Below are 13,666 nucleotides of genomic sequence, written 5' to 3'. Positions count from 1 at the left end.
ACTGCTATTCGCAGCCCAGTTTGTGCTACTTACAGCCGATTGCTATCTACAAACTACCACCTTATAAGGATTTGCTACATGCAACCCTGAAAATATCCTTGAACTCCCCATTTTGCCCTTCTATACCCTATACCTACAACCCAACAATCCCAACACCCCTCTCTCTTTACTCCTGTTTTTCTGTCGACCCAGGCGCTCTCTCTCTCCCCCCATTTTCTTCTTCTGCCATTACCGCCACTAGCACCATTACCGCCACCAGCCACCACACCGCACCAAACCCACTCCCTCTCACCAGTCACCACTCCCAGCACACCAAACCTACCTCGTCTTTCTTTTTCTCTCTCTCCTTCCGTTTGTTCTTCTCCCCAGTCACCACCACAACACCCCTTCCACCACACCACAATAGAAGCACAACTTTGAGGCGAAGAAGTGTGAGAGGAGAGCACAACACACCAGTATCACCAACGATTTCAAAGTTCAACATCGGTAAAATTTTGAATCTTGCTATTACGTGATTTTGTTTGATTTTTTGTTGAGAAACCCATGAGCGTACTGCTATTTTGTGTATATATTTCGTGTATTTCGAATTTAATTGAACATTAGAGTCTGATTTTTTTTCCACATTTTTGGATATTAAAGTCTAATTATTTCGTCGTTATTCGGATTTTAATACCTGAAATTTGTTGCTTCATTCTGATTTTAATATCTGATGGCCCCTATTTGAATATTACAGAAGCTGAATTTGTTAGCTCATTCAAAATTTAATATCCGAAATCTGTTGCCTCATTCGGATTTTAATATCCGAAATTGTCACGAACAAATTTGAAGGGTAAAATCCGTGATATGGCCAGTGATTTAAAAATCACCACAGGCCTTGCTATCAACAACCATAAAATTTTATTCTAAAAACTCTTAGGTCTATAAATTAAGATATATTACAACAGAGCTTGCTAGCATCCGAACCCAGTACAAACTTTGAACTACAGTAAGTAAAATACATCAATGTGGCCAACACACACGTGCCACTTATCATCACACCCTTTTATTATCTAGCCATAACTACTGGAATCTTCCACATATAATGACAACCTTTTTTCAACCCTGAATACCTGAAAAGGTTTTATGAAAACACAAAACCAATTCAGTAAGTTACGATATGTTGGGGTTACATAAGAAAACATGGGATAATTTGAATAAAGCATGTAGAGCATAATCTCAATTACCATAAAACATGGCATCAATATAAACCATGGCATAATAAAACTTCCTGTAGGCATAAAATCAACAATATTTATTAGCAACTTCCAAGCTCGAATTCGTAATGGGCGAAATACCGACAGTAGCATGGGGAGCGACCCCAGCAAAATAAGGGGAATGATATCAATTCCAAAGGGATAACCGGCAGTATCCATCGATAGGCGCCAAGAGCAGGTCACTGCCAATAAATAACTCACCGCCCACAAATAATCTATTGCCCAGATATTGCCACAAAACTTTTTGTTTCTCTTTTTAAAATTAATCCCATGTTCGTTTAAAAATTCATTTTCGCAAAAAGTCGTGCTTAATATGAACTATGTACAAAAACATCTATTTTTAATATATTCGAACATAGCATTTTATAAAAACAAACATAAACAATCCGAAAGAATTATGTAGCCAAAGTATATTCGTAACTCACCTTACCCTCGAAGCCCAAATTATCGTACAACCAATCACTGATTAGTTTACGGCACCAAGTTTTTTTTCCTCCTCCTCCTCCTCTCTCTCTCTCTCTCCCTTCTTTCTTTCCTTCACTTTTTTGTTTCTTTCTTGCTAGTGTCATGTGTGTGTGTGATGTGTGTGCTTGTGGTGTGGAATGAATGTGAAGGGAGTATGCCTATTTATACTAGGTAGGTAAAGAGTTCTAGCATGTTCTAATCTTATCCAAACAAATCTTTCATTATCTGGTAATATCTAGGGATATCTAATAAAATCTAAACAAATCTTTTATTATCTAGGAATATCCAATAATATCTAGACTAAATCTAAAAAAATCCAACTATATCTATTGAGTATCGTCTCTTATCCGATTCTTTCCGGATTATTCCTTACGCCTTGCGAAAGAACATACCGTGTTGTTATTAACAGGGTTGTGGCGAATTGATAGATCTATACACTAAAAATACTCTAATTTTTTATAAATCTTGAGTCACGGCTTAGTATACTCTCTAAATCCTAACGTAAGTGACTTGTTAAATGTTAGCTCCTTATTAATATTATTATTTTCTTCTAATTCTTTCTAACATTATCTAATAATATCTAGAGAAAATCTTATCTAATCTTATCTTATCCATTCATATCTTAATATTCCAAGTATATACCTTTGATGCTTAGGATATTCCTAGAATTATACTCATTTGATGCCTAGAATATTCTTAAATTATCTAGAATACTCTTTCATAAAATCTAGGGATATTGTAGAGAAATAACATTAAGGTAGTTTACTCTAAAATAGAGTACTGACTCTATTTTTTTTATAAAAGTTGGGTATTACATCCTCTCCACCTTAAAAAGTTTGGTCCCCCAAACTTGGTAAAACTTAGATGTTAAATTATGGTAGTACCTTCGTCGAATAATTCAGGATAACGTTGACGCATGTCATCCTCTTTTTCCCAAGTTGCCTTGCCACCTGAGTGGTTTTCCCACCAAACTTTAACCAGAGGAATAATTTTACTACGCAGTTGTTTAACTCGTCGATTCATGATACGAATTGGGTGCTCTTCGTAAGTTAGATTCTCTTGTAGCTCAATCGGAGGCCGAGTGAGTTCATGCGAAGCATCTGCTACGTAGGGTTTAGCATAGAAACATGGAAAACATCATGAACATTAGCGAGTTTAGATGTCAACTCGAGATGATAAGCAACAGGCCCGACCCTTTCGATAATTTCAAAGGGTCCCACATATCGAGGATTCAATTTACCCTTTTTCCCGAAACATATAACTCCTTTCATTGGCGATATCTTTAGAAAAACCCAATCGCCTACTTGGAATTCTAATTCCCTCCTTCCAGTATTTGCATAACTATTTTGACGATCTTGTGCGGTCTTCAGCTTTTCCTGAATCAATTTGATTTTCTCCGTGGTTTGGAAGATCATATCTGGACCTGACAGTTGACCAATGCCAACCTCTATCCAACATGATAGGGATCTACATTGCCTCCTATACAAAGCTTCAAACGGGGACATTTCGATACTTGCTTGATAACTGTTATTATAAGCAAATTCTGCAAGAGGTAGGTGTTCTTCCCAACTCCCTTGAAGATCCAACGAGCATGCACGCAACATATCTTCCAAAGATTGAATGGTGCATTCTGATTGTCCATTAGTTTGGGGGTGAAAAGCGGTGCTAAAATTTAAATGAGTTCCTAGTGCCTTCTGGAAGCTTCGCCAAAATCGAGAAGTAAATCTCTTATCTCGATCTGACGTGATTGACACTGGCACGCCATGAAGTCGAACAATTTCTCGAACGTAGAGAGCTACCAATTGATCCATAGTATGCGTCATCTTTACCGGTCAACAATCACCCAAATCGAGTTGTTTCCTTTAGAGGTACGTGGCAAACCAACGATGAAATCCGTAGTGAGGTGCTCCCACTTCCATTCAGCTATCGGTAGTGGTTGTAACAATCCCGCTGGCTTTCGTCCTTCTGCCTTGACTTGCTGACATTGTAGGCATCAATTAACATAATCAACGACGCTCTTTTTTAATCCCATCCACCAATAAACTTTCCTCAAATCCTGATACATTTTCATCTATCCCGGATGAACTACAAGCTTGGATTTGTGACACTCCTCCAAAATTCGTTGCTGAATGTTTGATACGTTGGGAACACAAATTCGTCCTCAGAACTTCATTAGGCCATCAACGATCTTAAAGTTTGGGTGTGGTGCGCTTTCAACCCTTTGCGAATTTTCTGCAACTTCGGATCCTCCATTTTTTTCTGCTTAATCTCTTCTATGATTGCTAGTAGAGCCACAATAGTTGCAAGTACACTGTTTGGCCCATGGATTTTTAATTCCAACTCCATTTGATCCATCTCATCTAGTAGAAACCTTTGCTCCGTAAGTAAACAACTCAAATTACTTGTTGCCTTTCGACTGAGAGCATCTGCTACGATATTTGCCTTCCCAGGGTGATACTGAATATTGACGTCGTAGTCCTTGATCAGCTCCAACCATCGTCGTTGCCTCATGTTTAGCTCCTTTTGTGTGAAAATGTACTTCAAACTTTTGTGGTCGGTGTAGATGTCACAAGAGACTCCATACAAATAGTGTCGCCAAATTTTTAGTGCAAAGATCACGGCCGCTAAATCGAGATCGTGTACAGGATAATTCTTCTCATGTGACTTCAATTGTCATGAAGCATAAGCAATGACTTTGCCGTGTTGCATTATCACACATTCCAAACCCTGTCGTGACGCATCGCTGTAAATGGCAAAACCTTCCACTCCGTCAGGAAGTGTAAGGATCGATGCTGTGGTAAGTCTCCGCTTCAACTCCTGGAAACTTTGCTCGCGTTTTTTCGTCCAAACAAATGGTTCGCCTTTTTGAGTCAATTCAGTCAACAGCATGCAATCTTGGAGAAGTCCTGAACGAATCTTCGATAATAGCTCGCGAGGCCCAAGAAACTCCTTACTTCTGTCACGGTAGTAGGTCACGGCCAGTTCACGATAGCCTCAATCTTCTGGGGATCTACAGAGACCCCTTCGCCACTAATGACATGTCCTAAAAATGCCACCTTATTTAGCCAGAACTCACACTTCTTGAATTTAACGTATAGTTTCTGCTCTTGTAATGTCTGCAACACCTTCCGCAAATGTACTGCATGCTGAGCCTCGTCTTTGGAGTATACAAGGATGTCATCGATGAAGACAATTACAAACTCATCCAAGTAATTCTTGAAGACGCAATTCATCAGGTCCATGAATGCTACGGGATTTGTAACACCAAAGGGCATTTCAAGGAACTCAAAATGGCCGTAGCGAGTCCGAAATGCCGTCTTCTCCACGTCTTCAGCCTTTACCTTCAATTGATGATATCCGGATTGTAGATCAATTTTTAAGAATACTTGAGCTCCTTGTAACTAGTCTAAAAGATCATCGATTCTTGGTAACAGATACTTATTCTTGATTGTCAACTTATTTAGCTCTCTACAGTCGATGCATAGTCTCATCGTTCCATCCTTCTTTTTGACAAAGAGGACAAGGGCACCCCATGGTGAGGTACTTGGCCTAATAAATCCTTTGTCAAGTTACTCTTGCAACTGAATCTTTAGTTCCTTCAGCTCAACAAGGGCCATATGATACGGAGCCTTTGAAACTGGTTGGGTCCCTGGGGCCACCTCTATGGTGAATTCAATCTCTCGATCCACAGGTATCCTAGGTAGATCTTCAGGAAAAACATCCGCGAACTCCTTAACTACGAGGATATCAGAAAGTTTTAATTCTTTCGCTGGTGTTGATAAGACATTGCAAAGAAAACCTTGACAGTCTTTCTTAAGTAATCGTCGGGCTTGAGCGACAGATACTAAGTACGAAGGTGAAGTTACTCCCATACCCTTGAAGCAAAATTCACGGTTAGAGCTTTTGATGATAACGTTTTTGTGGGCACAATCGATAGAGACATGATTAACGGATAGCCAGTCCATACCGAGAATGATGTCAAAATGACTCATCTCTAGGGGTATGAGATCTGTAGAAAGATGGATATCGCCAAAACATAAGTCATAGTCCTTATGGACTATCGTGCAGATCGTACTGCTACTCATAGGTTGCGAGACTGAGAGTTTGAACCCAAGGGGCTCGGGTTGAGTGGGGAGTTTCATGGAAAATTTCAATGATACAAAGGAATGCAAGGACCCGAAGTCTAACAATATGTAAGCGGGTAACGAACATAACAACATATTACCTGCCAACACAATTTCATCGTTACGTGGGTCTCCCGGTACCAAGGTAAAGGCTCAACCTTGGACTCAAGTGTTGGCCTTCCCGACTCCTGTAGTCTGATTGATTGGTATCGCATTTGCTCCACTCGCAAGATTAGGACATTCACTTTTGTAGTGCCTCTAGCGGCTACAAGCATAACAAGTGATGTTTACACGACAGGCTCTAAAATGTTCTCTTCCACAGGTTCGACACTTTGGTGCTATATGATTTCCACCTTGTCTATTATTCTTCGTTGGTTCGGTGTTTTGTTTCTTGTTTGCTCCTCCTCCATTCTTGTTTCTAATGCCAAAATTTTGTCTTTTACGATTCTTAGTGAATCTCCTTGATTCTTCAATCTCTTGTTCCACCGATAGAGCTCGATCCACCACATCAGCATACGTTGGCAGCCTCATTGGTCGCACAACTTTCCTAATTTCGTACTTCAATCCATCCTCAAACTTTCGAGCCTTCTTATTTTCATCAGCGACTATGTGCGGCGCATACTCAACGAGATTAGTAAATTCGGCTTCATATGCGGCTACCGACATAAATCCACGTTGCTTCAATTGTTGAAACTCTGTAGACTTCGCATCTTGGACCGATTGAGGGAGATATTTTCCTTTGAACAACTCGAGAAACTGCCTCCAGTTGATTCTTCGATTCTGAGGCTCAATTATTTCCCACCATCGTTCTGCTTCGCCTTGCAACTGATAGGCTGCCAACACCACCTTTTGTTGATCATTGCAGCGCATTACCTTAAAGATCTTTTCAAGAGCTGAAATCCAAGATTTGACAATTCTGGCATCCATCCCTCCACTAAAGGTTGGGGGCTTCAGTTTGAGGAACTCCCTTACATTTGGTTCACCTTCCTGTCTTAGAATCACTGGTGGAGGTGGTGGAGGGATTTCTATTCCTGCTAGAGGTGGGGGAGGTGGCTGTAGCGTTTGTTGCTGCGAATTCTGAATGACGCCAGCCAAATTGGCCGTCATTCCCTCTAGCTTTATTAATCTGTCGTTGTTGTCCTCGGTTGGTAAGGTAAGGTTGTTGACCCCGAGTCATCGCCGTTGGCCATTCTAATAACTAAACAACAAAAACAAGCGTAACACTTTATCGAAAAAGCGTATATTATACCAATTTTATTGCATCGCACACGTTAATTTTATCAAACTCTTATGCAAATTTATACACATCCATATAAGGTTGTCCTTGAGACTAGTAGATTCGGAACTCTCCATAATTGTCCATAAGATCGATCGGGTCCATACTATAGAAGTTGTTAATGGTTACCAAAGTGTTCAAAATTTAAACTTAAGTGTTACTATATGATAGTGAATAAGCACATATTGAATTTGTCTATAGCTTGCCCAAGGTATACGCAACCTATAGCTCTGAGTTTTAGAAAAAATATTTTACGACCTAGGCTCTGATACCAACTCTGTCACGACCCAAATTTGAAGGGTAAAATCCGTGACATGGCCAATGATTTAAAAATCACCATAGGCCTTGATATCAACAACCATAAAATTTTATTCTAAAAACTCTCAAGTCTATAAATTAAGATATATTACAACAGAGCTTGCTAGAGTCCGAACCCAGTACAAACTTTGAACTACAATAAGTAAAATACATCAATGTGGCTAACACACACATGCCACTTATCATCACACCCTTTTATTATTTGGCCATAACTACTGGAATCTTCTACATATAATGACAACCTTCTTTCAACCCTGAATACCTGAAAAGGTTTTATGAAAACACAAAACCAATTCTGTAACGCCTCGAATTTTGGGTACGTTAAATAGATAATTTTATTAAAATTCTAAACAGAGTCTGGCTCTTATTACATCATAATTCTCACAAGAGTACTTTTATTACACGAGGGAGGGAAACTAGGGTTCCTAACTACAGCTCTGCCTGCTCCTCCATCCTAGCCAACTCCTCAGCACCAAAGGCCTCCAAGGTGTACAGCTCACCTTGATCATCTACAAAGTCTGACACATTATACCAGCGTCGCCACCAGTATAATATGTCAGGGTCACCAAAGGTAACACCATGAGCTACGAAAGCTCAGCAGAACAATCTCATACCCGCTAACCCATAACTTACAAATAGCAGGTCATAGATATAGCACACAAACTCATGATTGTCACATAACTCATGCATAAATGAATAACAATGACACATCCACATTCGCTATCTTCCTAGCGTTGGTGTCCATGATTTTCTGAGTTTCTCCTACGTGACTCATCGTAAACTGTGTCTCATTTTCACTTTTCACTTTTCATATACCGCGGTATCATTTCCAAAATCATTTTTACACACCCAACCTCGGTTCCGCCGTTCCGGTCTCCCGAGTATCCTCACAATGGTTCTGCCGCACCGGATTTCCATTGGCACACAAAATCTGCATTGGCTCCTCTCCGCGGATAACCAAGCCATATTACCAATGAGGCTACCACGTCCAGCCCCATTGGCAATCTTCACAATGGGCTACCAAGTCCGGCCACATTGTGGTTTTCACAATCCACGCAATGGGCTACTAAGTCCGACCACATTGCGAGTTTTCATTCACACAACGGGCTACCAAGTCCGGCCACGTTGCAGTTTTCACAATCCACACGATGGGCTACCAAGTCCGGCCTCATCGCGGGTTTTCATACACACAATGGGCTACCAAGTCCGGCCACATTGCGGTTTCAAAACACATCTCCTCATTAACCACACCCTAGGTGTCATGTTTCTACTTTCTCAATTTCTGTGTCACGTTGCATGCATAGACTCCGCGGTAGGACTTTTCACATATGTAATCATAAATCATTAATTGTAATCCTGACACTAAACTAGCAAGATCACCCAACTCTATATTATTCTATCATGCTCATATCACAACTTAAAGCATAACGCCACATGTACGGACGCCTTTGTAGTGGATACCACTTATGCTTTATCACACATCAAACAGATAATCCAAGTAATCATATATACATGCTCATAACCATCCTTAAGATCAAAATACGAATACTTCCATGCATTTCGATATACAAACAACATTCGTAGTGTAAGTAAGTAGAGGTATTCTACATATACTTAGAGATAGGGGATAAGAATAATCTACATATACTTAGGATTAAAAGATAGGGAAAATCTACCGTTCTTCTTGGCGGTAGTGACGACTACGAAATGTTAGTTGACAATTGCATGGAGTGACTTCCTACGGTAGGTTTCCGGTAGCTTCGAAAGAGAAAGGTTTTCTCTCGAAACTAGATCTTGACTAAACTACTTAAACTTTTTGGATCGAGAGGGTGGTCGGGTGGCGGTTTAGGAACTTCAAGAAAAACTCAAGAAACTTGAACTTTGGAACTTGGAAAGCTTAGAAATTCTAGAGAGAAATTGGAGCAAGGAGTGAAGGTGTGAGTTTAAGCTTGGAATGGCTTGGTATTTATAGGCCAAGGCTCCTCCCTCTCTCCCTCTCCATATCTCATTTTTTATTCAACTTGTCATGCTTTCTTTGAAAGATCAAGACCTAGTTCTAGGCTTGCATGGCTAGATTTAGTACTTTGGATTTGATTTTGGAAGATTTGATGGAGAAAGAGTGATGGTTCAAAGATTGTGTGAATAGGTAAATATATAAGGACGATGGAGGATAGATTTTTGCTTGAAAGAATATATAACCCTGATTGAAAGGATGTAAGAAGATCATGGAAGATCAAGGCAAGGTACAACCAAATCTCTCCCTCTCTTTCTCTCTCTCTCTCTCTCTCTCTCTCTCTCTCTCTCTCTCTCTCTCTCTCTCTCGTACAATGTACTTATATATATATATTTCTATGTACAAGAAATATATAAAAGAAAGTACTTAAAGTACTAAATAATCTTTTAAGATTTCCCAGGCCAAGATTTCCCTAATAAACAAATCTATTAAACACATGTTCTTATTATATATATATATATATATATATATATATATATATATATATATATATATATATATATATATTCATGTCCAAGTAATCAAATATATAATAGTACTATGAAATCTAGTAAGATTTCCAAGTATCCATTAAAAAATTATAAGATCAAAATCATTTATTAAAATAGTCCAAATTGGCACATGTTCTTATTATAAAATTAGATTATGTACTTATGAAATCTAGGGTAATAAATCTACTAAGTACACACACACACACACACACACACACACACACACATATATATATATATATATATATATATATAAGTATATCATCACATGGGAAATCTAGAAAAATATTTTATTTAATAAACCCTAGTACTTGTTGGCAAGACTAATTCTATTATCCAATGGGTAATAATTTCCCTAGCGGTCATTGACCAATGGATAAAAGGGTGAAGTAATATCTACTTAAATAATGCTTATATGTCCTTTTAGGCATGTGTATATATACCTATATATAACTATATATTTGTGCTTAACAATCTAGCATAGATATCTTTTTAATGGAAAGTCTATTGTCCAATGGATAAAAGTTTCCCTAACTTTTATCGTCCAATGGGTAAAGATCCAAGATGACAAGTATGACTTGATTGACTACATATATATATATATATATATATATATATATATATATATATATATATATATATATATATATATATATATATATATATATATATATATATATATATGTGTGTGTGTGTGTGTGTGTGTGTGTGTGTGTGTAATAATAACCTAGGTCCAAAAGGTTTCATTAGGGTTTGAAAGGTTCAAAAGGTTCAAGGAGGTTCAAAAGGCTTATCTAGGGTTAGGAGAAAGTAACTAGATGAATTGGTAGTTAGGTTCCTCTAACTAATTGATTAGAATCTAACTATACTTGCCAAGTAGAATCTCTAGCCAAGAAATATAATTTTAAAAGACTAAAATCAATTATGACGGATTATTAGAATTAAAAGGAGTTTTTGGAAGCAAATCCCAGTATTAAAATAAAATTCAAATTTTTAACGAAATTTTTACTTAATAAAAATCAGGGTTGTTACAAATTCAATAAGTTACGATGTACTGGGGTTACATAAGAAAACATGGGATAATTTGAATAAAGCATGGAGAGCATAATCTCAATTACCATAAAACATGACATCAATATAAACCATGGCATAATAAAACTTCCCGTAGGAATAAAATCAATAATATTTATTAGCAACGACTTCCAGGCTCGAATTCGTAATGGGCGAAATACCGGCAGTAGCATGGGGAGCGACCCCAGCAAAACAAGGGGAATGATATCAATTCCAAGGGGATACCCGGCAGTATCCATCGATAGGTGCCAAGAACAATTCACTGCCAATAAATAACTCACCGCCCACAAATAACCTATTGCCCAAATATTGCCACAAAATTTTTCGTTTCTCTTTCTAAAATTAATCCCAGGTTCCTTTAAAAATTCCTTTTCACAAAAAGTCGTGCTTAATATGCACTATGTACAAAACGTCTATTTTTAATATATTCGAACATAACATTTTATAAAAACAAACATAAACAATCCGAAAGAATTATGTAGCCAGAGTATATTCGTAACTCAACTTACCCTCGAAGCCCAAATTATCGTACAAACAATCACTGATTAGTTTACGACACCAAGTTTTTTTTCCTCCTCCTTTCTCTCTCTCTCTTCTTTCTTTCCTTCTTTCTTTTGTTTCTTTCTTGCTAATGTCGTGTGTGTGTGTGATGTGTGTGCTTGTGGTGTGGAATGAATGTGAAGGGAGTATGCCTATTTATACTAGGTAGGTAAAGAGTTCTAGCATGTTCTAATCTTATCCAAACAAACCTTTCATTATCTAGTAATATCTAGTGATATCTAATAAAATCTAAACAAAACTTTTATTATCTAGGAATATCCAATAATATCTAGACTAAATCTAAAAAAAAATCCAACTGTATCTATTGAGTATCTTATCCGATTCTTTCCGGATTATTCCTTACGCCTTGCGAAAGAACATACCGCGTTGTTATTAACAGGGATGTGGCGAATTGATAGATCTATACACTGAAAATACTCTAATTTTTTATAAATCTTGAGTCACGACTTAGTATACTCTCTAAATCCTAACGGTAAGTGACTTGCTAAATGTTAGCTCCTTATTACTATTATTATTTTCTTCTAATTCTTTCTAACATTATCTAATAATATCTAGAGAAAATCTTATCTAATCTTATCTTATCCATTCATATCTTAATATTCCAAGTATATACCTTTGATGCTTAGGATATTCCTAGAATTATACTCATTTGATGCCTAGAATATTCTTAAATTATCTGGAATACTCTTTCATAAAATCTAGGGATATTGTTGAGAAATAACATTATGGTTGTTTACTCTAAAATAGAGTACTGGCTCTTTTTTGTTTATAAAAGTGGGGTGTTACAGAAATATTTTACACCATTCGAACATTAGAGTCCGATTGTTCCCCGCTATTTAGAATTCGATTTATATGTCTTTATTCAGAAGTTACTATCCGATGCTCCTACCTTTAATTCATGTGTTCTAACGTATTGTTTGCAATGTGTAGGAAATGACACGAGTTAGACGATCTACATGCTAGTCAAGTTAGTGGAAAGCTTAAGTACGTAAATTTATCATCAAAAACAAAAACAAAAAATTTGTAATGTGAATTTTTTTTTGAGCACTGACCCGTACACAGAGCGTAGGCAAGTTATCGCAGATGTTGTTTTTTACACCGGCTACATCTGTTGCATGGGCATCATTGAGCTGTACCTACTTGATAGAGTATTGAGGCAGTTCGACATGGTTCAGTTGGTCCCAGGGCCTCCGTTAGTCCCGTTGCGAGGTCGTAGAGGTGCTAATAGTCATTTGTATAGTGTGGCATACACATACGCAGATGGTCAATGAGAAAATTGGCGGGGGACAAACGAGTTGTAGTTAACCCTGGAGTCCCGTGGGAGTCACACCTCGACTACCTTCGTTGGTTTAGGACGGTCACCCACTTCAGGGTCTCACCTCGTCCCGTAGAGGTGCCGTATATTGAGAGTGCGGAGGAGCGTAATGCAGTGGTTTTGGCCTTTTTGGATAGTGTTTTGGATGTGCCTAGGACTTTAACTTGATCGTATGATCTGAGGAATACACTTCTTAAAGTGTGGAGGACTTTGAGGGGACCGGAGTTTGCTGAAGCTAGCACACCAGACACTAGTATGATGGGTTACATTGGTGCTAGCTCCGTGACCGTACTTGAGACTTGGTGTACTATGACATGTTTTTGATGGACTTTATGGACTTGTATTGATGTATATATTTTGGACACTTTATGGCCATGGTTTATGGCACGGGCAATGCTCTCGACAAACATAGAACACTATATATGTTGGGGTGCCGTAAACGGAAAAAGGAATCCACTAATTACTCTTATTATAGTTTTGGCGACCTATGAATATTTTTACTATAGCTTCCCCAAGTGTCAAAAAAAAAAAAAAAAACCCATGTACAATCGTCTCATTTTGGGAATTGAAATGTTCCATAAATTTCATATATTACAATAAGATTCTAGAAACTAAAATTTTACATAAAGTCCTTCTAACCTAGTTTAGTTCGATTATCTCCGTTGTTGTACTTTTTTAGCCGACCCAACAAATGTTGCATTTGAGATTTCTCAGCTTTCTCGATCACTCGGTACTTTTGTCGTACATTGTACACGATTTTGATTGTCGTTACGTTCTG

General features: G+C 38.0%; 1 protein-coding gene across 1 annotated transcript; it reads right to left on the bottom strand.

The window, feature by feature from the left end:
* Positions 1 to 6,100: 6,100 nt before the first annotated feature.
* On the bottom strand, positions 6,101 to 6,949 carry LOC131303045 (uncharacterized). Its single transcript, XM_058329837.1, has one exon. The coding sequence runs from the start codon at positions 6,947 to 6,949 to the stop codon at positions 6,101 to 6,103; it is 849 nt and encodes a 282-aa protein (XP_058185820.1).
* Between the last annotated feature and the right edge of the window lie 6,717 nt (positions 6,950 to 13,666).

The sequence above is a fragment of the Rhododendron vialii genome, chromosome 10a, assembly GCF_030253575.1.
Source record: "Rhododendron vialii isolate Sample 1 chromosome 10a, ASM3025357v1".
In the NCBI taxonomy this organism is placed as follows: Eukaryota; Viridiplantae; Streptophyta; class Magnoliopsida; order Ericales; family Ericaceae; genus Rhododendron; species Rhododendron vialii.
Note: the sequence above shows the minus strand (reverse complement) of the source record. Positions and strands in the feature narration are given on the sequence as shown.